The sequence below is a fragment of the Podarcis filfolensis genome, assembly GCF_964270895.1.
Source record: "Podarcis filfolensis genome assembly, chromosome: 3".
In the NCBI taxonomy this organism is placed as follows: Eukaryota; Metazoa; Chordata; class Lepidosauria; order Squamata; family Lacertidae; genus Podarcis; species Podarcis filfolensis.
The window spans coordinates 103,552,981-103,578,112 of record NC_139606.1 but is presented as its reverse complement, the minus strand read 5'-3'; the positions used below and the strand labels follow the sequence as shown (position 1 = coordinate 103,578,112).

Below are 25,132 nucleotides of genomic sequence, written 5' to 3'. Positions count from 1 at the left end.
GGAGGGAGGAATATATAGTAAATGTTAAGAATTTGAGATGTATGTAATGAATGAAAAAGAAAAATGAATATTTTTTTTTAAAAAAAAAGATAGAGAAAGGCCTTTTCAACAGGATGGCTGATAACACAATGATCAGGCTTATGTAGAGAGGAGGGCTTGGTAGAAAAATGAGAAGTTTGATCTCAGTTTGATGCCCACTGGACATTTCTGTCTCAGTGGATCCAATTTTTGGACTTTGTGCTGGTGTGTGTGTGTGTCAGTCAGAGAGAGAGAGAGATTCATCACTTAGCAGAAGTACTCAATTGGCCTCTTCCTTGGCTGCAGATTTCTGGCTCATGTCGCAGATCAAAACAAACACCCCGCATCCTTCCCTCCTTCCTTCCAGCAGCCCAAAGGTGGCTCCACGTAAATTAGAACAGAGCTGAATGTTTCGACGAAAACATTCAGCCCCGGGGACTGTTCTCTGCCATGTTTGGCACTGGGCAGTTTGTACGGCTGGAGCAGCAGGGTTCACAGGGAGGTTGGTTGCGGCCATTCTGATTTTTCTGGCGTCGTGCCTGTTCTGAACGTGAGTTGCCCTTCTCTTGCAGGACTCGCTGAAGCCTGCCTTCACCGTCACCAACCTGCCCGGGACGACGTCGACCATCCAGACGGCGCCCACCACCTCCACCTCCATGCAGGTCAGCAGCGGCCCCTCGTTCCCCATCACCAACTACCTATCGCCAGTCTCTGCCAGTGTCAGCCCCAACACGGTAACCAGTGCCAACGGGACGGTGCTGAAAACCACTGGAACCAGTGCAGTGGCCTCCGGAGGGCTAATGCAGATACCCACCGGCTTCACCCTCATGTCAGGTCAGTTTCCCTCTTGCCGAATGAGGCACTTTCCTGCTTTCTCCTTGTGGAACCCTCCGGGTTTTAGCCTCAACCTCCCTCTTTTGCTCCGGAGAGGCTGGAATAGGAATGCTGGCGCTGTGCTCTCTCGAATGTGATTGGTTCAGAAGGGAGAGTGTGGCTTTGAGGCCTAGCTGCGAGGTGAAGCCTGTGAAATTCCGTGGCTGCAAATTTGCCACCCTGTGGCTCCTGTGGGGAAGAGGAGAGCTTCCCAAGGTCCTCTGCCATGACTGTTCCTCTTTTTTGTGTGGCACACCTGGTTGTGAGAATTGTAGGGTTCGGAGCTGGGATGTGAAGCCTTCCCTCCCCTTCCTCCCAACAAGGGCCTGTGATAACAGATAATAATAACTGGGAGGAAACTCAGCCTAAGCTAAAAATTAAAATTTAAATTTAAAAAAGCGAGCCGGCCCATGATTTTTTAAAAGAAGGCTTTATTTTTTTTCTCCCTCCTTCCGGCAGGTGCTCCACTCCCTCCCGGGACCCCTACCATTCCTCTCACTCAGTTGCAGCCGCACTCCCTTGCCCTCTGCAGCCAGCAGGGCCAGGTGGCCGCTGCAGCCACACCTGGACAGGTGCAGCAGGCACAGCAGACAGTCTTCCGATTTCCAGCCTCCGCCGGAGGGCAGTTTGTGTCCCTGACAGGTCAGCAGCGCTCACTTCTCCCTTGCTTGTGGGAGGTGGGTGGAGGGTGCACGCTATCAGGGAAGCCTCTCCTCCCACGCCTCAAAAAATATACGTCCAGCTGGAGCAGGCTGAAGGCTCGTCTAGTCCAGCGTCTGGTTTTCCAGATATGCCAGCGGGAAGCCCACCCGAAAGCAGGATTATGAAGGCAACGGCCTCCTTGATGCAGCTGTTTCCCCCCTAGTGGCTGGTGGTATTCAGAGGTGTGGTACGTCTGATCTTTGCAGGGTAGCACATAGCTACCGTGACTGGGTGCCATCGATAGTCTTACCCACCATGAATTTGCTAATCCCCTTTAAAAGCCATCCAAGTTGTCAGCCATCTCTTAATGGCAGGCAATTCTAGAACTGGAGCTATTTGCCACGGGAAGTGCTTCCTTTTTCTGTCCCAAACCTCCCAGCATTCAGCTTCTTTGGTGGTTGCTGTTCTTATTTTTATTAGAGTTTATTAATTGCCTTCTGAGCCAATGTCCTCAAAGCAAATTAAAACTTTCTGGACACAAAGTCAGGTTATGTGTAGGAGGCCGTGTTTCAAAGGTACCCATCGCATCCTCCTCTGGACGCTTATTTGGACTACAAATCCCATCGGCCCCAGACGGCGTGGCCAATAATCAGGGATGATGGGAGTTGTAGTCCAGCAAAGATCAGGGGCACCTCGCTAGCTGTGCCTTCCCTGTTCGAATGTGGGCACTCTACTTCAGCTAGTATTATTATCATGAAAGCAAAGCCAATGGGGGAGCGTATGTGCTTGCCTGACGTGTTGGTCCCCCACTTGATGTATGAAATCTCCTGCTTCCTGAATCATGGTTATCTCTTGGTATGTTGTCAAAGTTTCCACTTTTAGGGGCATGTAGAGCTCACTGCCACTGCTGTGGTGGTACAGACTCTGCTTTGCACTGCTTCATTATGTAGTTGATTGGTGGCAGGGTGGGGCAAGGCGGGAGATGTCTCCATGGCAACACGGGAGGAGGTAGACAATACCAGTGGAGGGAGGGGCTTCTGGCCACACTGACCTTGGCTGTGATTGATGAAATGGAAAATGGTGAATGCTTACTTAGCAGGGAAGAGGACCTGTGGCAGTTGCTGTGATGGAAAGTAGCATCTTCACTGAAAGTTTGGACCCTGCAAATTGTCTGGGGGAAGACGGGGAGCCGGGAGGCCGCCTTGCTGGAATCGTGCTGGAACTCATTTGGATGTCCTTGAGGCCAGTGCAGCTGTAGGAATAATAAACAGCACTTCAGTCTTGATGTAACAAGCCATTAGCAGTAAAACTGTTGTAATGCTCTCAGGCTGGCCAGCTCTTGTCTTATCCTCACAAAGGGCTTGGGTTCCTTAAAAGCCTAAAATCATATGCTGAATTTCTGCTGCAGAACATCCAACTTTCCTCGAGCAAAGTTTGCCGGGTTAGTGGTGAGGAGTACGCATATATGTGGCAGGGGAAGGTTTAAGGACGTATTAAAAGGACCTTTCAGATCACTTTGCATGAACAATATGCTGAGCAGTGTATTGAGATTTGAAGATGGCTATCGCATCTCCTCTCAGTCTCCCCTTTTCCAGGCTAAACATTCCCAGCTCCTTCAAACGCTCCTCATAAGCCTTGCTTGGGATGATTCCAACTAAAGTGTTCCATCAGTGCAAGGATTCCTGCTTCCGCAACAAAACTTCTCCCCACCCCACCATGAGCAGCCAGCACCCTACCCAAATTGCGCTTGTTGTAAACAAAATCTTCCCTTGTTCCCTTATGGGGTACACAAGAGCCTTTATAGAGACCTTTGTAGGTTCTCCATCGGTAGGAGAAAATAACAGAGGCCAACCAGAGAATATTGAGAAGCAAAGCAGCTAGTAAGCCTGATCTTTATTAAACTTTTGCAACAGGGTGCTCCCCCCACATGCAGGAGAGAGGAGGAGGACCCAGAACAAAGGTGTGCCCGCCCTTATATAGGCATTTTAATTTGTCCGCCCTGGAGTCCAAGACCAGACCCCAGATACATTATACCTACATCACAGAAAAGGTTGTCTACAACAGAAATCTGAGTGCCTTGTTTTTACCCTGTCTGCCAATTTACCTGTTAATGGTCACTTGACTGGATTACCTGGGGAACCTGGCCATCCTTTTGTAATGATAATACTTAATTCCTGAGCCAGGTCACAGGCTCACGCTATTCACACCTTAAATGTGTCCTTAAGACAGGATTTGTGAGGACAGAGGCAATAGGGAGGCGCATTTCCTTCTACGTTGTAGAGCAGGGGTAGGCAACCTAAGGCCTGGGGGCTGGATGCGGCTCAATCGCCTTCTCAACCCAGCCCACTGACGGTCCGGGAATCAGCGTGTTTTTACATGAATAATAATAATAATAATAATACCTTTATTATCATTGTACAACCTGTAGAATGTGTCCTTTTATTTAAAATGCACCTCTGGGTTATTGGTGGGGCTTGTCTGGTGTTTTTACATGAGTAGAATGTGAGCTTTTATTTAAAATGCATCTCTGGGTTATTTGTGGGGCATAGGAATTCGTTCACCCCCGCCCCCCCAAAAAAAATATAGTCCGGCCCCCCACATGGTCTGAGGGACAGTGGACCGGCCCATGGCTGAAAAAGGTTGCTGACCTCTGTTGTAGAGAAATATTTGAGGTGACTGAAAGAGTCAAAATGGCTTTAGGACTTTTCCTATGGGTTTCAGACATGTGGTTTATATATATGTATGTATGTGTTTGCTTAGTACATTTAAGAACATTTATTATACATATAAGACCTTAAAATTTTTATTACACCCTAGAAGGTTGGATGAATCCCCAGAATCATAGAATTGGAAAGGGAATCCAGGGATCATCTATTCCAACCTCCTGCAGTGCAGGAATCTCAGCTAAAGCATCCATGTCTTATTGCCATCCAACCTCTGTTTAAAAACCAAGGAAGGAGAGTCCACAACCTCCTGAGGGAGACCATTCCACTGCTGAACAGTTCTTACTGTCAGAAAGTTCTTCCTGATGTTTAGTTTGAATCTGTTTCTTGCAACTTGAAGCCAACAGCATATTTAGGGGGGGGGGGTTGTGGGGCTGAGAGGTGGGGAAAGTTCTGTTGCACAAGCAGACATCTTTGAGCTGATGGAACCTGTCACTAATCATCACCTTGGATAAAACCCTCTTGTGTTGTGTGTGTGTGTTTAATAGCTCACTAAAGCAGCTGGGATTTTAGGAAACATTTAGAAATCTCTGGTGATATTTAACATAAGGATCCAGGCACCTCTTTTTTCTGGAGCATCCCGGGAACCCGCGACATCCCTGACCACAACTGCAGACAGGTGGAAGAATTATTTCCTGAGCTGTTGTGCGTGTCTGCTGTCCTCCCTGTTAGTAGGGCTTTAAACTGACTAATGTGGGGGAGGGAGACAGTGCTCCTGAAGGTAGGAGTCTATCAATTGATGAAGATGATCATCCAGATGTCATAGACCGAATGGAGCAAACAGCACGCAGACCTAGTGGTGGGAGGAAAAAACCTTAAATAAGAGACACGGGGGAATGATTAATGGACTTCAATGTCTGTACACTAATGCGCAAAGCATGGGAAATAAACAAGATGAGCTTGAGCTCTTGGTACAGCAAACTAAATATGACATAATAGGCATCACTGAAACCTGGTGGGATAAGTCCCACGATTGGAATGTAATAATGGAGGGATACAATCTATTTCAGAGAAACAGACCAGACAAGAAAGGAGGAGGAGTGGCGTTATATGTCAGGGATGTGTATACCTGTGAAGAGATCTAAGATTTAGAACCTCAAAGCCAAAGTGAGAGCATTTGGGTCAAAATTAAGGGAGAGAAGAATAACAGTGACCTCATTGTGGGAGTTTACTATAGATCCCCAAGCCAAACGGAGGACATAGATGATGCCTTCCTGGAACAGATGGCCAAGCATGCAAAAGGAAGGGAGATAGTAGTAATGGGGGACTTCAATTACCCGGATATTTGTTGGATGTCAAACTCATCCAAGAGCATAAGGTCAAACAGATTCCTCACTGGCCTTGCAGACAACTTCATTGTCCAGAAAGTGGGAGAAGCAACAAGAGGAACAGCCATTTTAGATCTGGTCCTAACCAGTGTTGATGACCTGGTTAGTGGGGTAGAAGTGGAAGGATCATTAGGCGCGAGTGATCATGCTCTTCTGAAGTTTACTATACAGCGGAAAGGAGCAGCCAAGCATACTAGGACTCAATTTCTTGACTTTAAGAAAGCCGACTTCATAAAACGTAGGGAAGTGCTGGGTGAGATCCCATGGACAGTAATACTAAAAGGAAAGGGAGTTCATGATGGCTGGGAGTTTGTTAAGAGGGAGATAGTAAAAGCACAACTTCAGGCAATACCAATGAGACGGAAACATGGAAGGTGCCTAAAGAAGCCAGGGTGGCTATCTAAAGAACTTTTAACTGAGTTAAGATTTAAAAAGGATGTGTACAAAAAATGGAAAAGGGGGGAAACCACCAAAGAGGAATTCAAACAAATAGCCAGCACGTGTAGGCACAAAGTCAGAAAAGCTAAAGCACAGAATGAACTCAGGCTTGCTAGAGAGGTTAAAAGCAACAAAAAAGGCTTTTATGGGTATGTTCGTAGCAAAAGGAAGAACAAAGAAACAGTGGGGTCACTCAGAGGAGACGATGGTGAAATGCAAACAGGGGACACAGAAAGGGCTGAACTCCTCAATGCCTTCTTTGCCTCAGTCTTCTCCGATAAAGAAAACAATGCCCAACCAGAAGAATTTGGAGCAAATGATTCAGCAGAGGAAACACAGCCCAGAATAACTAAGGAGATAGTACAAGAATACTTGGCTAGTCTAGATGTATTCAAGTCTCCAGGGCCAGATGAACTGCATCCAAGAGTATTAAAAGAACTGGCAGATGTGATCTCAGAACCACTGGCAGTCATCTTTGAGAATTCCTGGAGAACAGGCGAAGTCCCGGCAGACTGGAGGAGGGCAAATGTTGTCCCTATTTTCAAAAAGGGGGAAAGAGAGGACCCAAATAATTACCGCCCAGTCAGTCTGACATCAATACCAGGGAAGATGCTGGAGCAGATCACTAAGCAAACAGTCTGTGAGCACCTAGAAAGGAATGCTGTGATCACCAATAGTCAGCATGGATTTCTGAAAAATAAGTCATGTCAGACTAACCTGATCTCGTTTTTTGACAGAATTACAAGCCTGGTAGATGAAGGGAACGCAGTGGATGTAGCCTACCTTGATTTCAGCAAGGCATTTGACAAGGTGCCCCATGATATTCTTGTAAAGAAGCTGGTAAAATGCGGTCTTGACTATGCTACCACTCAGTGGATTTGTAACTGGCTGACTGAACGAACCCAAAGGGTGCTCATCAATGGTTCCTCTTCATCCTGGAGAAGAGTGACTAGTGGGGTGCCACAGGGTTCTGTCTTGGGCCCAGTCTTATTCAACATCTTTAGCAACGACTTGGATGATGGACTCAAGGGCATCCTGATCAAATTTGCAGATGACACCAAACTGGGAGGGATGGCTAACACCCCAGAGGACAGGATCACACTTCAAAACGACCTTGACAGATTAGAGAACTGGGCCAAAACAAAAAAGATGAATTTTAACAGGGAGAAATGTAAAGTATTGCACTTGGGCAAAAAAAATGAGAGGCACAAATACAAGATGGGTGACACCTGGCTTGAGAGCAGTACATGTGAAAAGGATCTAGGAGTCTTGGTTGACCACAAACTTGACATGAGCCAACAGTGTGACGCGGCAGCTAAAAAAGCCAATGCAATTCTGGGCTGCATCAATAGGAGTATAGCATCTAGATCAAGGGAAGTAATAGTGCCACTGTATTCTGCTCTGGTCAGACCTCACCTGGAGTACTGTGTCCAGTTCTGGGCACCACAGTTCAAGAAGGACACTGACAAACTGGAACGTGTCCAGAGGAGGGCAACCAAAATGGTCAAAGGCCTGGAATCGATGCCTTATGAGGAACGGCTCATAAGTCCTCGTTTTTGTTATGTGGGTGTTTTCAATTTGTATACAGATAGGTAGCCGTGTTGGTCTGCCATAGTCAAAACAAAAAATTTTTTTCCCTTCCAGTAGCACCTTAAAGACCAACTAAGTTAGTTCTTGGTATGAGCTTTCGTGTGCATGCACACTTCTTCAGAAGTGTGCATGCACACGAAAGCTCATACCAAGAACTAACTTAGTTGGTCTTTAAGGTGCTACTGGAAGGAAAAAAAATTTTTTGTTTCAATTTGTATGGCTTTTTTAAAATGCATGAAAGTAATAAAGGTAAAGGGACCCCTGACCATTAAGTCCAGTCGTGGCCGAATCTGGGGTTGCGGCGCTCATCTCACTTTATTGGCCGAGGGAGCCGGCGAACAGCTTCCGGGTCATGTGGCCAGCATGACTAAGCTGCTTTTGGTGAACCAGAGCAGCGCACGGAAACGCCGTTTACCTTCCCGCTGGAGCGGTACCTATTTATCTACTTGCACTTTGATGTGCTTTCGAACAGCTAGGTTGGCAAGAGCAGGGACTGAGCAACGGGAGCTCACCCCGTCGCGGGGTTCGAACCACCGACCTTCTGATCGGCAAGTCCTAGGCTCTGTGGTTTAACCGACAGCACCACCCATGTCCCATGAAAGTAATGGTCGGGCACTAATTGATTTCCTTCTCTGTGTGCCTTTTTGAGGAGGAATGAACCCTAACAATAACACGCATGCACTGCTAGTGATTTGGGGAGGTGGGATTTAGTTCTCGGCTGTGCGTACTCATGGAGGATCAGGCTGTCAGCGAGTCACGATGGCTGTCAAAGACAGTTGCCAAGAACATTCCTGCATTGCAGTGGGTTGGACTAGATGACCCACGGGGTCCCTTCTATGAGCGGGAGAGGGCTATTGCGTTCATATCATCCTTATGGGCTTCCCATAGGCATGTGGCTGGCTGCCGAGAGAACAGAATGCTAGACCAGATAGACCTTTGGTTTTATCCAGTGAGGGCTTTTCTAACGTTCTTACCAAGCATGAGAACTGGGAGGCTGGCAGGATGGGGTAGGTTTCCTTCCTTTCCTTTTGCTGAGTCTTTGGTATGGGAATGCTGATTTGTGGTTGGTGTCCGGGTTTCCTTGCCACTGGTTTGACTGGTGGTTTTCAGTAGTCCCACCATTAGAGGCCCGTTAAAGAGGAAGGTCCGTAGCTCAGTGACAAGAGCATCTGTTTTGCATGCAGAAGGTCCTGGGTTCAATTCCCAGCATCTCCGGGTAGGGCTGGTAACGTTTGAAACCCAGGAGAGCTGCTGCCTGCCTGTGTGGACAATACTGAGCTATTATTATTATTATTATTATTATTGTCATCATCATCATTTGTTAAATGTATATGCCGCCATTCATCAAAAGCTCTCAGGGTGGTCCTACAGAATAAAATACAAGTAAATAATTAAACCAAAACAACAAAACAGTAACACCCCCTTCCCCAGTGGCGTAGCGTGGGGGGTGCAGGGGGGGCCGGCCGCACCGGGCGCAACATCTGGGGTTAGGGCAAATCCATGGGTTAGGGGGCGCAAATCCACGGGTTAGGGGGCGCAAATCCACGGGTTAGGGGGCGCAAATTACTTGCCTTGCCCCGGGTGCTGACAACCCACGCTACGCCACTGCCCTTCCCACAGATACATTTAAAAGGCAGTAGGATATTAATCAGCCAAAGACTGTCAGTGAACATATTTATTTGCATTACTTAGTGCTTTAACTACTGGTGAAGCCCAGGACGGCGAAATGAGGCCAATATTCCGGAAATCCTTGTCTAGACTCTGTGAAAGGATTTTGTGGAACTGTAACAACCTTTCATGTGGATTGTTTGGACCTTATGAACAGACAAGTGGAATAGACACCATTACACGGATGGACCTTACGCATGAACTGACTAGAGAATGATCTGATCCACTGGGTCTTCTGCTTTGTTCATTTGTTGAACTTTATGAGTCACTTCTGTTGAAATTTACAGTTTGATAAAATGAATAGTATACCTTAATTATCTAAGAACACAGCTGGTTATGTCTCATGTGTTTATTGAATATGTCAGTGAACATAAGGCAGCTTTGGGTATTCCAGGGCAGCGCATGATCGGCCCCCTGTTGCAATGCATCACAGGTTAGCTTTTGACTGTAAGAGTTCAGGTGCCCTGTTGCTTAATTTGGAATCCCAGCTTGCCCATGATTTGTATTTGCTTCTATCTTGCCTTTCTCGGATGTATTTATTTATCTCACTATTTCTGTGGCGATCTGGATACCGCAGGCCCCTGGGCGGCTGTGCCGGGACCCCACTCAACTGCCCCAGTTGCAAAAGCCTTGGAAGAGGCAGAAGGGAGTAGTGGTAAGAGAGAGGAAGAGAGCGAGCTCCAGAGGACAGGGAAGGAGATTCGCCAGGAGCCAGCCAGGAACCTGGGAAGCCTGCAGTCGGGCTTGTCTTCTGCCAGTTGAAGAGAGTGCTTAGCCAGCGGAGGGGGAAATCTATCTGCTGAGGGAAAAGCAAAAGTATCGTCCGCTGCCTTTAGAGGGCACTCCTGTTTAGCATTAGCACAAGTGGAGGCCTCTGGGCACAAGCAAAGCCGAACAGGGAATAAGAACAGGGAATAAGGCAGGCCGGGCCTTGTCTGCATTGTGTATAGTTAAACCAGTACTGCATCACTTTAAACAGTCATGGCTTCCCCCAAAGAATCCTGGGAAACGCAGTTTAAGGGTTGTTTAGGAAACCTCTGTTCTCCTCATAGATCTACCATTTCCAGAGTTTCTTGCAAAGTCAAGTTGATTGTTAACCCACTCTGAGAACTGCCTGAGAGATGTTAGGAGACCCCGATTCACCTTGTCCCTAAACCAGCAGAGGTATTTTTGCTGTGGCGGTTTTTACAGATTTGTAAACCTTGCCACAGCCAAGAAACTATTGAAGTGGTGTGCCATGAGACAAAATGAGATAAAATACGAAAACAATAACACTGTTTCTGTTGCTGTATGATTAATATTCCATCAAATCACCAGATCAAACTTTCTTACACAAAAAAGCTTCTGTAGCTGCCTAAACATCAAGATGACAGGTTCCTGCCTCTGATTTTGGCTTGGAAATGACTGCAGACAGAGTCCTGCTCTTCTGAAAGGTGAAAAAGTGTGTCAGGGCTTGTACTCTGTTTAGGCTGACTGAACAGAGGAGAGTTTACAATTTTGGTTCTGCATTTCAGCTCAGAAGTTGAAAATTATGGGAGCTGTAGTCCTGCAGCATCTGGGAGGCCTCCTTGACCCCACCCCAACCCCCGAGCTCTCCAAACTTTTCATGTTGGTGACACACTTTTTAGATATGCATCATTTCGCAACATGATAATTCAGTTTGACTAGCAAACCAGAGGTTAAAGTCACCCTTTTCCAGCCCCCGGCAGTTCGTGGGGAGTGTTTGCTTGACGCACCTACACACTGCAGCTGGCACACTTAACATGTCGCGACACAACATTTGGAAAATTGTGTCCTATCAAGAAGAAGGGCAAGTGCCGCCACTGTACCAATGAGACACAGCACAAATGCTCTCCACAGTCCTCAGAAAACCCCTTAATCCCTCAGAAAAAAAACATTTATGGACAACAGCGGTTTGGATTTTGTTAGCCCCCAAATGGAAGGTGAGTGAGGTCCCTGGTAAGGCGGGCTGGCAATTTAAGATGGTAGAATATGCAGAGTTAGCATGTCTAGCAAGTAGAATAAGAGAGCAAGAAGAACAGGTCTTTAAAGAGGAGTGGAAATTTTTTGTTGAGAATGTGGGGAATAATTGAAAACGCTGGCAAGTACTAAGGTAAATTCAACAGTGCAACATATTTAAAAGGCATGTAAAAATGGGGGGAAACTAATTCAGATGGATATACAAGAATATGCAGGAATTATGGGATAATTAAAAACACATTGGAAGGGGAAGGAGGGAAGTTGTTGAATGTATGGGTATAATGAAAGGTTTTATTTTATTCTTTGGTAGGTTTACAAAAATAAAAGTAAAGGTAAAGGTGAAGGGACCCCTGACCATTAGGTCCAGTTGTGGCCGACTCTGGGGTTGCGGCGCTCATCTCGCTTTATTGGCCGAGGGAGCCAGCGTACAGCTTCCAGGTCATGTGGCCAGCATGACTAAGCCGCTTCTGGCGAACCAGAGCAGTGCACGGAAACGCCGTTTACCTTCCCGCCGGAGCGGTACCTATTTATCTACTTGCACTTTGACGTCCTTTTGAACTGCTAGGTTGGCAGGAGCAGGGACCGAGCAACGGGAGCTCACCCTGTTGCGGGGATTCGAACCGCCGACCTTCTGATCGGCAAGTCCTAGGCTCTGTGGTTTAACCCACAGCGCCAACCCACCAATCAATCAATAAATTTTAGATAGGGGCAAGGTTAGAGGCATTTTTTAAAAAAAAGCAAGACTCCTTTTTTTCTGCCCTGCGCTCTGTCTGCACCTCAGAGCCAATGTGTCAGGCAAGACAGGGCCTCTGTGACGGCATCTCCTCCTCCTTGCCCGCTATCCAGCAGCCACTACAAGCTGCCAAGGGAGGAGAGCCCTCACCGCTGCTTCCGCTTCTCGGGACAAGCGCTGGCCTCCTTGAGCTTGGCTGTGGCATCGCTGGTAGGGGAAATAGAGACATTCCAGGATCAAATCAGAAGCACTGATTTTCCAGCACTGTCCCTGAAAAATAGGGACACACTGGGAGAGTATGCAGTCTGTAGCCTCCACAGACACGCTGGGCCAACTGCTACTGTGCTCCCTCTGCCCCATATATTTGAGCATTTGCAGAAAATATGTGTCGATGCTGGGCCCGCCACGTGGCAGGACGGCCTGCTTTCCTATGTGGTTGGAGCTGTCGTGTGGAAAGGGGTCGGCTTGTTTCTGCCGTGAGAAGAGGTTGCAGTTGTGGTTGGAGGCGCAGAGCGTTTTGCTCGCTCGCGATAGTGCGCCCTGGGGACCGATAACTTAGCCGCTGTAATAGATTGAACTGGGAAAAGGAGAACACCGCCGAGCCGGTTATATCTTCAAAGTGGTGTAATTAATCGGATTAGGCTAATCTGGAGAAGACCACAAGGGAAGAACCTGGCGATTGGGCAGAATAATGGCTGATGCGATTTATGCAGTCGGCTGGGGTGAGGTCACACCGCTCAGAAACTTGCTTTCTCTTTGGCCCGTGGGAACTCCGGTTTGCATTGCGACACCTTCCGTGGAACTGCCGTCTGATTCTTGGTTGTGCAATTGTTTCCTGTGAATTTAGAAGCAGCTACTCTGTGCTTGACAAAACCCTTTGCATGTTTCTCCCCCCACCCCCCAGTCTCCATTCGGTTCAGGCCGTGGACCGTTGAGTATGAAGTCAGCCTGCGACTTTGAAGCCAAGTGCCGGTGCAAAAGCAAGTCCTTATTTCTATACAGAATAGTGTGGGTGGGGAAACAACCTCTTGCAGTTCTGGTAGGCAACTTGTGCCTGGCATGTTGCAGCCTTCATTTTACCCTTCTCCCAAGCAAGAAGAGAGAGAGAATGAATGAACGGAGGAAGAAAGAAGGGGTGCCTTGTCCACTTTTTGCTTTGCCCCAACAGCCACAGTGGACACACTGCATCCGTACCACTTCCCCCCCTCTCCCTAGCAAAATGCACCCCCCAACCCTGAAAAGATTGCTCATACCCAACTTCCAGCTCTTTCGGTGATATGTGGTCCTATAAACGCTCCTTTTGTGTGCTCGGACATCTCGTAGGAAGCCTCCTTATGATTTTCTGTCTAAAAATAAAATAAAATAAAGAAATGGGAGAGAGGATTAGATAGAACGGTTTACTACCTTTCACCTTTCCATTGAAGGCAGTACTGCTGTCTCTGGAGGCTACTTGCCGATTGGGTAGTGCTGGCATAGGAAAACTGGAGATGGATGGAAGACTTGGCTTAAAATAGGTTGAAAACACACACACACACACACACACACACACACACACACACACGTGGAGGCATCATGAAGTCCACAAAGCTGAACGGTGGAAGACATAGACCTGTATGTCCAATGCGCCCGGTTGAAAAGGGCAAATGTCCGCACAGGTCATGCTGAAATGACAGTAGCTGGCTGAATGCTTTTTCTAGAAATTTTGGGCCGGTCGCCTTTTCCCCTTGGCCTCCCGCTGCTCTGTTTGTGTGCACAAGAGTTTCAAGTTGCTGTGTAGATCAGCAGAATCTTCTTGGTTAGGGTAGTATGCATAAATATTTCTTAAGATATAAACATCCTGTATACCGCGTGGGGTGGGAGTGCCGATGGGGAAATAAGACAAGCTGGAACGCAGCAGATCATTGTATGAGTAGAAACCTGCTCTGTGCCCCCTCTCACTGTTCAACATGGACTGCTTGTGTGTCTGTGTTTTCTAAATGCTTGTCAGACATTCCTGCCTCCCTGACCTAGGAAGTTGTCCCACTTGCACAAGGACTTCTGTTTGTGTTGTCAAACTTCCCCTCCTTCTTCTCTCCTCCCTGTGACCCCTACAGATCCACAGCAGAGGGGTAGGGGAGCCCCCAGAACAGAATTGGAGGGCACATGGTGGGGAGAGGGGCTGCAGTGGAAGTCCTTGCACAAACAGGATGACAGTTCTTTGGATGTGAGACTCCCTCCTCATTCAATATGCGTGTTGCTTTAATCCAGGGCAAAGACGATCAGAGTGCTTTCTTCATAGAAATAATAGATCACAGAGTTGGAAAGGAATCGCAGGGGGTCATCTAGTCCAACCCCCTGCAATGCAGGAATCTTTTTGCCCCGCGTGGGGCTCGAACCCACAACCCTGAGGTTCAGAGTCCCAAGCTCTGCAAACTGAGCTATCCTAGCTGCTTTGTGTTTATTGCATGCAGCCTGTGTGTCATGAGCCCCATGGAAGCTTCTTGGCAGGGTGAAGAAGAATGGGATGGAAGTGCTGAGCTTTGATGCAGGGGAGGGACAGAGTAGTTGTTTCTGGACATCCCCTTCCCCGCCTCCTGATACTGCTGTTTCCGCAGCAACCAGGGAGGCACTTGGGCCTGGACCGGCTGGGTAGAGCTCACCTTTGTCTCCAAGGAGCTGCTGCCAGATGCTCAGGCTCTAACAGACCCAGCTTACTCTCAGGAGTGCCCTGCTTGCTTGCCTAGTCCCATTGCTTGGGACCCGAAATGTGTGAATCACTGGTCCCACCCTGCTCTTCAGAAGGAATGGGGGCGGTGTCCAATGCCTTGGCGTGTGCTAGTCTGGACTTCTCCTGTGACTAATTGCTGTAGGTCATGGCATCATTAAAGGTAAAGGGACCCCTGACCATTAGGTCCAGTCGTGACCGACTCTGGGGTTGCGGCGCTCATCTCGCTTTATTGGCCAAGGGAGCCGGTGTACAGCTTCCGGGTCATGTGGCCAGCATGACTAAGCCGCTTCTGGCGAACCAGAGCAGCACACAGAAACGCCGTTTACCTTCCCGCTGGAGCGGTACCTATTTATCTACTTGCACTTTGATGGGCTTTCGAACTGCTAGGTTGGCAGGAGCAGGGACCGAGCAGCGGGAGCTCACCCCGTCGCGGGGATTCGAACCACCGACCTTCTGATCGGCAACTCCTAGGCTCTGTGGTTTAGATCACAGTGCCACCCGCGTCCCCATGGCATCATTAAGTTGGCATAAATTGATAAAAAAGTATATGTCCCTCAATGAGCTATCTTGACCCTGGTGCTAGTTCTTAAATTTAAAATGCTTAGAATTGAAATCTTAAGTTAAAAATATTCAGTCCCGACACCTCTTTTTATGTTCTTGTTCTGAGCAAAGGAATTGCATATAATCTGTTTCCAAGCAGGGCTGTTTGTATTCCTTTCTGCTGCAGTCATGGCATGCAGGCACAGAAAATAAGTATTCACTGTCCTGGGAATTTCAGCTTTTCATCTTAAATATTTTAGCACTCAAGGTTGCAAGAAGAGGGCTGGAAATGCATCAGCCTTGATGAAAGGGGGGGGGACTGGGGAAGGAATAGGGCTGCAGTTGAACAGGATTTTGAATCAATCCTGGAGATTGCTATCCTTTCCCCTACAACAGCAGAATAATAAATTGTGCAGAATGCACATGCATATCCAAATATTATTAAACTGCATGAATGTATGCAGATTGCAAGATTCTGTGTGTAAGTGGCGTAGAGGGGTGAGAATATTTTCCCTCCCCCCAAAAAATAATTGTGCAAAATACACACGGCCCTGCGTCCTGACAATGTAAAATGAACTTCAGACCCATAATGTCAGTGGTACCTGGGGTTAAGTACTTAATTTGTTCCGGAGGTCCGTTCTTAACCTGAAACTGTTCTTAACTTGAAGCACCACTTTAGCTAATGGGGCCTCCTGCTGCCACTGCGCCGCCGCTGCATGATTTCTGTTCTCATCCTGAAGCAGAGTTCTTAACCCGGGGTAATATTTCTGGGTTAGCAGAGTCTGTAACCTGAAGTGTATGTAACCCGAGGTACCACTGTATACTAATGGCCAGTTGCTTTGAGTGGTTTTTAAAGGGGCTTCAATAAATTTGTGGCCCTCAACCAACATAGTTCAATGGAACCTCCATGGCCAAACATAGTGTAGCTTTCGAAATCGGTTGCTGTGGAACAAAGTGGATGTCTTCACACCTGGCTGGCAGTGACTTTCCCAGCTGTATCATGGGTCCCTCAGCCCCATCAGGATTTGGCATGGTTTGGCAGCCTCAGCCAGAAGGAGCAGATGGGAGGAGGGGGCTGGAAGTCTGGTACCCAGGCATGGAGGAGAGCTGGAAACAAAGGGGCAGGATGCAGCCTTGTCGCTGAGAACCAGGCATCCAGGTGTGATCAGAGGCGCTTACCCAGAGCACAGTGTGTGTGTCTGTCTGCAGCAGACCTGTAGGGCGAGAGAGTCTCATGAGTGAGCAAGCACTGCCTCATCTTGAAATCCCTTGTGGGAGGGTGTGTTAGTCGTCAGCGCATCTTTGTAGCCGCAGTTCAGTTAGGAACTCCTCGCCTTGCTCATTTACTTTCGAACAGTGTTAGAAACTCAGATATATAAGCTAATATATAAGGCCCTGACACTGAGGTCCAGCTCCAAGGGCCTTCTGGCAGTTCTCTCACTGCGAGAAGTGAAGTTACAGGGAACCAGGAAAGCGGGTCTTCTCGGTAGTGGCGCCCTCCCATCAGATGTCGAGGAGATAAATAACTATACGACTTTAGACGTATAGACGTATAGAAAAAGGGAAGTTTTTAGTGCTTGGTGTTTTATTATGCTTTTATATTTGTTGGAAGCTGCCCAGAGTGGCTGGGGCAACCTTGTCAGTTGGGCGGGGTACAAATAATAAAATTATTATTATTAATTGTCAAATGGCACCTTAAGCCTAGGTTACAGTCACCACAATGTCTAGGCGTCTTTTTTTTTTTTTTTTTTTGCAGTGGGAATGATGATGCTTAATATAATCAGACCCCTCTGTATTATTATTATTATTATTATTATTATTATTATTATTATTATACCTCTCTATATTTCTCGTTTGTTTCACACTAAGGTTTTAGGACCAGTTTTGTATATGCGTGTGTTTTATTAAATATTAAAAGACAGAAATTTGCAGAGCTTTCTGATATCTTAATTTACCTAGGATGGACTGAATTTTTTGCAATTCCTTTCATATGGAACAGGGAGCATGCTTGTTTTCTCCTGCTCTGGAGGGTAGGACTCAAGGCATTGCCTTCAAGTAGTTACAAGAAAGGAGATTCTAACTAAATATTCAGAAAAAACTTTCTGACAGTAGGAACTGTTCAGCAGTGGAACGGACTCCCATGAGAGTTGATAGACTCTCCTTCCTTGGAGGTTTTTAAGCAGAGGTTGGATGGTCATCTGTCATGGATGCTTTAGTTGAGATCCCTGCATTGCAGGGGGTTGGACTAGATGATCCTTGGGGTCCCTTCCAACTCTGATTTTATGAATTTTGGGCCAGTGGCTCTGTTAATTGGATAGCTTTTCTTAAAAACAACAACAACACATTAGCACCCATTTTATTCTCCATTCTCAGAATAACAATAAACATATCCTCTCCCCACATAGGAGCATACATAAAGAAAAAAAAATTAAAAGCATTTGCATTGATAAGTCAAACCACTTCATCTGTAGAACAAAAATATCATTCTGTAGATCCCTGCATGTTGCTGGTAGCCTATAACCATGCTTTTCCATTGCCACATAATAAATAAATTTGTACCAAGTTGAGTAACATGAATAATAATACTAATAATAAATTTTATTTATATCCCGCCCTCTCCGGCCAGAGCCCGGCTCAGGGCAGCTAACACCAATAAAATCACAGTAAAAACATAATGGGGGGAGGGGGGAAAAGGGGGGGAAAACAATTTAAAATGCAGGTTAAAATGCAATTTAAAATGCAGCCTCATTTTAAAGTAGCTGATAAATCAAGACCATAAGGGGAGGGAAACGTAAGGGTCAGACTGAGTCCAAACCAAAGGCCAGGCGGAACAGCTCTGTCTTGCAGGCCCTGCGGAAATATGTCAAGTCCCGCAGGGCCCTAGTCTCTTGTGACAGAGCTTTCCACCAAGTCGGGGCCAGTACTGAAAAGGCCCTGGCCCTAGTTGAGACCAACCTAACCACCTTGCGACCTGGGACCTCCAAAATGTTGTCATTTGTGGACCTTAAGGTCCTCCGCGGGGCATACCAGGAGAGGCGGTCCCCTAGGTACGTGGGCCCTAGGCCGCATAGGGCTTTAAAGGTCAAAAGCAGCACCCTTTCAAAAACAACAACAATGGAGCACAAAACCAAGCAGTTTAAAAAGAAGTTGCTGTTGATGTAATTTATATGTTGCATTGTTAGCTCTGGAAAGTTGTCTGGAAAGGTGAACTTTGTCAATGGGCTGAATGGAGCTAAGTCAAGTGTAGGAGTTAAACGGTCCCCATCTTGCTTCATAGGTGGAGCCGTGGCTCAGCAAGTTCCCGTGCAAGCCATCCAGGTGCATCAGCAGACGTCTCCCACAACTGACAGCAGTACTGACCTCACCCAGACCTCTTCCAGCGGGACAGGTAAGCAGCCACCAAATCTCTTGCTGCCACATAACTCTGGGTAGGGAATGGGGAACTTTCATTTCTATCAGGGCCATTGACTCACAGAAGACATCCACAACAACGTGTAGCCGTCCTGCCTTAGTACCCCTGGGCTTCCATCCCTTGGTTGCTGGCTCCAGCGGTCACCCAGTCAGCTGACCTCTGTCTCTCCTATCAGTGGATTGCTGTTGTTTGAAACACCTCCCAGCCATGGTGCCCAGCCAGTCAGGAGAGACCAGTGGGGGAGAGCATGTGCTATTGGTCTCCACTGCCCAACCTAGGCCTAGGTATTTTAGGGTTGCCATATGTCCTCTTTTTCTAGGACACGTCCTCTTTTTCATGGGTATGTAAAATGAGAGTCGCCCTTGCGATCTATAGTTAGAATCTGAAGTCGGCAAATGTGTCCCCTTTTTTGCTCTTCAAAATATGGCAACCCTACCTTTTTTTATAGGGAACGCGGGTGGCGCTGTGGGTTAAACCACAGAGCCTAGGACTTGCTGATCAGAAGGTCGGTGGCTCGAATCCCTGCGACGGGGTGAGCTCCTGTTGCTCGGTCCCTGCTCCTGCCAACCTAGCAGTTTGAAAGCACCTCAAAGTGCAAGTAGATAAATAGGTACCGCTCCGGCGGGAAGGTAAACGGCGTTTCCGTGCACTGCTCTGGTTCGCCAGAAGCGGCTTAGTCATGCTGGCCACCTGACCCGGAAGCTGTACGCCGGCTCCCTTGGCCAATAAAGTGAGATGAGCGCCGCAACCCCAGAGTCGGTCACGACTGGACCTAATGGTCAGGGGTACCTTTACCTTTACCTTTTTATCCAGGGCAGAGGCTGAGCAGGGAAGGGGTTGATGCCCAAAGTGGCTTTCTTCAGCCTTGCTTCCCTGAATGCCATTGGACTACAACTCACATCATCCATGACCGGCGGCTGAGCTGGCGGGGGATGCTGGGGGTTGTAGTCGAACAATGCAAGGAGGACCCAAGCTTGAAGAACTGTGACTCTGATGATTTTCTCTCTCTCCCCCCACCTGGCAAAGTCTGTTACCCAAACACTTGGTGAGGCTGGAGTCTTCCAGCTACCCATGTGGCCTGGATGAAATGAGGTGGCAGGATAAATCTGCCCCAAGCTTGTTCTAGGCTGTGCAAGGCTTTCCTTTCACCCACACCTACATCCTTCCAATTGAACCTGCTGGTTCTGACCTGTGGTTGTGTAGATTTGCAGTCCGTGTGCCCTGCCTGGGCTTATTGAGTGCTGTTGCAGAGGCACCTGAGCTCCCCTCCCCCCTTTGCTTGCGCAGCTCCCTGCAATCGGAGCTTCTTTTAAAGATCATTCTTGTCCCAAGCACTGCTCTGCGCAAAAGTATATCATTGCTTACAAGGTCACTGTCTCCTTCGAGTTCAGCAGACCCTTGTCTAGTCAGTGCTGATAGGCCGGCAGGAGAATGCTTGAGAAACTTAGAGGAAAGTATTTGTTCTAATATAGTGTTACTCTAGTGCCATCTAGTGGGTGTTTGCTTGTGCATATATATATATATATATATATATATATATATATATATATGTATATGTATGTATATATATATATATATAGTCATACCTCTTGTTACGTCCAGTTCAGGTTGCGTCCCGTGGCGACCCAGAAGTAATGGAACGGGTTACTTCCAGTTTTCGCCACTTGCGCATGTGCAGACGCTCAGAATGACGTCCTGCGCAGAAGTGGCGAATCGCGACCTGCGCAGACGCAGGTGGTGTTTTGCTCATGATGCAAACGGGCTCCGGAACGGATACCATTCGCAACCAGAGGTACCACTGTACACACACACACACACACACACACACACACACACACAGAGTGGTACCTCGTTTTGAGTCTGCCTCATCGAGCGTCCATTTTGTTGAACGTCCGCGGCAAACCCGGAAGTACTGGAATGGGTTACTTTGGGGTTTGCCGCATGCGCAGAAGCGCTGGCACTTAATCCTACGTCTGTTTCGTCTAGCGTCCAGGGCTCCAGAATGGATCCCAGTCGCAAAACAAGGTCCGACTGTATACACACACACACACCAACTTTCTATTCAAAGGAGTTCTATCACGGCTGCTTCCAAACCAGCCCAATTCCTATTTCAGGGCTATTTTGTACATTGCCTGGTAGCAAAGTGGGGTTTGCCGCTGAGGGTACTCTCAGCAGACAGTTGCAGGCAGTCCCAGTTTCCTGATGAGGACCCTGCATGACACATGAAGATATGAAAACAAACCATAAAAATTGGAGCCCCCCTCTCAAAAAAGGAGGTGAAAACCCTGGGGTTTTCCATTGGAAAAAAAGTGGGGTGGGGGACCCTTGAAAAGGAGAGGGGACAGCTCCCCCCAATCTTTCCACGTGTTTTCAAGGCCTTCACATCTCTATGTGTGTCTCGCACATTCCTTATTTGTCTTTAGGTGTACAATTTAACATACCCCTAACAAAGCATAATGTATAGGAGTGTGATTAATATTGTTTTTGCAAAATTTGAGAGCTGGCTGGATTTTCCAGCAGCCGGCTCGAAGAGAAGGAGACCTGCATGTGCAGAGAAGTGCATCTTATTCTCACCGGTGTATTCCGGTTGTCTTGGCGCTGACATGTACTCATGTGCATAACCCCTGTCCCCCTACCCCCACATGCCAGCCATGACATCTGTTTTCTGGCAGATGTTGGGAAGCCCTGAAAGAATTGAGCTTCCTATGTCAGCTTAATCCTGTGTAAAGCAAATGTATGCAATGAGCTGGTGATGGACCCAGGAATCCCACTGTGAGGTTTTCAAGCAATTGCTTGATGGCTGCATGCAAAAATCCTCACTGGTTCTGCATCTTAAAAACAAGCAAGATAACGGACTGAAGCTGATGCAGCACAGGGGTCTGAGGCATTGTGGGTGAGGTGCCATCTATTATTATTATTTAACTATATCTTTATTAATTTAAAATAAATACATTTATGAGAAAACAGACATACATAAAAGGTAGAGGTAAAGGTACCCCTGCCCGTACGGGCCAGTCTTGACAGACTCTAGGGTTGTGCGCTCATCTCACTCTAGAGGCCGGGAGCCAGCGCTGTCCGCAGACACTTCCAGGTCACGTGGCCAGCGTGACAAGCTGCATCTGGCGAGCCAGCGCAGCACACGGAACGCCGTTTACCTTCCCGCTGGTAAGCGGTCCCTATTTATCTACTTGCACCCGGGGGTGCTTTCGAACTGCTAGGTTGGCAGGCGCTGGGACCGAACAACAGGAGCGCATCCCGTCGCGGGGATTCGAACCGCCGACCATGCGATTGGCAAGTCCTAGGCGCTGAGGTTTTACCCACAGCGCCACCCGCGTCCAATCAAACAAACAAATAACAGAAAAATCAAACAAACCACCACACTATAAGATACAAGAAGATTAATATAATTGTCATCATATATATTCCTGATACTGAACACAATTATAAAACTTATAGAGAAGAAATTTATAACTGACTTCCAATTAATATCACTGTACTTTATCTATCCATTACTTTATACCGCACATTTACATATTTCTTATATTATTTCTTTTTACCTCCCTACGAACTTATATTTATACAATACAGGGATCAGTCTAATTCTGCCAAGATGTTTCCTTTTATTCCATAGTTTTCTAAGTATTCTTAAAGATTCCGCAATCCTTACAGACTTTTTGTTTTGATTGGCCTCTTACTCTTCCTGTCACTTTCGCTAGCTGCAGATATTCTACCATTAGGATTTGCCAATCTTCTGTGTTGGGTATTGTTGTGTTTTTCCAATTTCTTGCTACTAAAATTCTGACCGCCGTTATTCCGTACATGAACAATTGTGCCTTGCCCCCGCTTTCTTTTGCCAGTGACCCTGCCAGCTACGATCATGACTTCGTCCGTGCCAACCACCGTAGGAGGCCATATGATGTACCCCAGTCCTCACGCAGTGATGTACGCGCCTACGTCAGGCCTGACAGATGGTGGCCTTGCAGTTCTCAATGCCTTCTCCCAGGCACAATCTGCAATGCAGGTTTCACACGGCCAGGTCCAGGATCAGGGTAAGATTGGAGGCGGGCTTTTCCTTTACGTAGAATGCTCTTATCACACTTCTGTAGCTTCAAAGGGCTCTCAAAGCATCTTGCGGAATATTCTCGAAATAAAATGCGTCAATCTGGTACAGGAGCAGGTGTCGCTTGGTGTCCGCGATTAGGTTAGAACGACAGCTCTCCCCAAAATCGTCTGAAGGGTGTGAGGCTGAGCTGTTGTGTCTTGCTCAGCTCATGATGAAATCCGTCTTTCCTGATGCACAATGGTGTTTCTGAAAGAGTGAATGATCTGCATTCTGCCATGTGTTGCGTTCCTCAGGGCAAAGACAGACAGATAGACAGACAGACAGACAGATAGATAGCACCAGTAACGTGCATGGTGTTTTACCGAGTAGAAGAGCACAGCACTCTGCCTTGAGGAGCTTACAATCTAAAATTTGAACCAGAGGAAGGGGAAGAAAGTGGAGTCAAGGGAATACACAGGAAAGAATGTGTGATTATTTAAGTTACATCTGCTCAGGGTAAGTTACACTTGGGTTTGGAAAGAGATATGAGGGCCTTCTCGGTTGTGGCGCCCACCCTGTGGAACGCCCTCCCACCAGATGTCAAAGAGAACAACAACTACCAGACTTTTAGAAGACACCTGAAGGCAGCCCTGTTTAGAGAAGCTTTTAATGTTTGATGTATTACAGTATTTTAATTTTTTTTTTTTTGGAAGCCGCCTAGAGTGGCTGGGGAGGCCCAGCCAGATGGGCGGGGTATAAATAAATAAATAAATAAATTATTATTATTATTATTATTATTATTATTATTATTATTATTATTATTCCAGAGAGGAAGATTTGAGAAGGGTGAAAAGGAGCAGCTGCATATCTTTGATGCATAGCTGAGTGGCAGAGTGCATGTTTTGCAGAAGGTCCCGGATTTGTAGTTCTCTGTAGGGATCTCACGTACCAGTTTGTAAGAAAGACCTCTGCTGGAGACTTGTCAGAGCTGCTTGCTGGCAAGTAGGGTTACCATATTTGAAACAGTGAAAATCTGGACAGAAAAGTAGTAGGTGTGCTTTTTTAAACAACAACAACAGACCAGTGGAGATGCTTTATATATTTTAATACTTAAGCTTTATTGAAATATATACACATTTTTATTTCGGTGAGCCCCCACCCTGCATTTCAGCATGAGATTTGGTGATCACTGCTTTTATAAAGCATGTTTAGGGCAGCTTTTGTTCAATAGAACATTGCTTGCTCTCTTTGAAATGGCTCGTTTTGTTTCTAGCTTTAATGATATTGGTTCTGGGTTTATTTTCGTTTATGCCACTATGATTACACCCGAATTGTTCTGGATCATTTGAAGGTGGTGTTGTTGGCGCTGTTAGTTTTGGATAGTGGCTAATGGGACACTTGTGATTTTTTTCTTTGGCAGGTGGAGTCCCTCAGGTGTTCCTGACAGCACCATCAGGAACAGTTCAAATCCCAGTCTCAGCTGTCCAGCTTCACCAGGTAAGTTCGCCATTTAAATAGACTTAAACTTCCCCCAGACTGGGACTGCAGTCCTATTGAACCTTAAGGGATTGTGCTTCTGAGGAAATGGGATTGTGCTGTAAGGCTGGCTGTAATTTTCTTTGCACCCTGCTGAACATACACAGCTACCAGGTCTGTTTCCCAAGTTGCCTTGTGTACTGAATTGCAGCGATCCCACTTCGTTGCATTTCCCTATTGTTTCATTCAAGCTTCAAGACTCCTAGGGATGGAAGCAGACAATGGCCTGGTTCGCACATAACACTAAGCCAAACTATGGCTTAGTGTGAACAGGCAAGTGTGCTAACGCAACAGTTAGACAATCACAGCTGCTTCACTCCCTACTCCTGCTGCTACACTGCCAGTAGCTAAGTGTTACAGTCAGGCCTGGGTTTGTGATTTATCTCGCTCCAAACAAAGAAAGAGAAAACCAAGGTTTGTTCTAGGCTTACTGCTCTTGGAGTGTTTGGCCGCTACAAACCACAGTTAAACTATGTGCTGTGTAAGTTCTTTCTTTTGTCGGTCCTCAGTCTTCCAACATTAAGCTTCATTGGATGGCCCTGAATTATAATATTCTGGGAGTGGGATATAAGCTTATCTTCCTACATTTTTCTCAGCATACATCATCTGTCATATCCCTCATTACTTGCCTTTTTTCCTAAAAGTAAAAAGCCCCAAATTATGTAACTTTTCCCTGTAGGGTAGTTGTTTCATCCCCTTGATCATATTGATTGCTTTTTCTTCATGTTTTGATGAGTACATCATATTTGCGTGATCGTGTCTTGACTTACTATTATCCTGAGACACACACAAGCTTTGTAGTCCTTTCGCTTATCCTTTGTCATCAAGCTATGATTAAATTAGGAAATCCCTAATTAACTTAGCTTTTCGTTTCATCCAAACTGTGAAACTATGGTTACTAG

At 46.8% G+C, this 25,132-nt stretch overlaps 1 protein-coding gene across 2 annotated transcripts in view; it reads left to right on the top strand.

Annotated features, from left to right (window-relative positions):
- The window catches only part of SRF (serum response factor), a 73,062-nt gene that overhangs the window by 42,623 nt on the left and 5,307 nt on the right, over positions 1–25,132 (top strand). The window contains exons 3-7 of one of the 2 annotated variants that reach the window (XM_083605213.1): positions 591–852; positions 1,351–1,533; positions 18,518–18,628; positions 22,510–22,701; positions 24,115–24,191. In XM_083605213.1, the coding sequence (XP_083461339.1) occupies positions 591–852; positions 1,351–1,533; positions 18,518–18,628; positions 22,510–22,701; positions 24,115–24,191 (825 nt within the window). The remainder of the gene's footprint in view (positions 1–590; positions 853–1,350; positions 1,534–18,517; positions 18,629–22,509; positions 22,702–24,114; positions 24,192–25,132) is intronic. The other variant, XM_083605214.1, reaches the window with a different exon arrangement.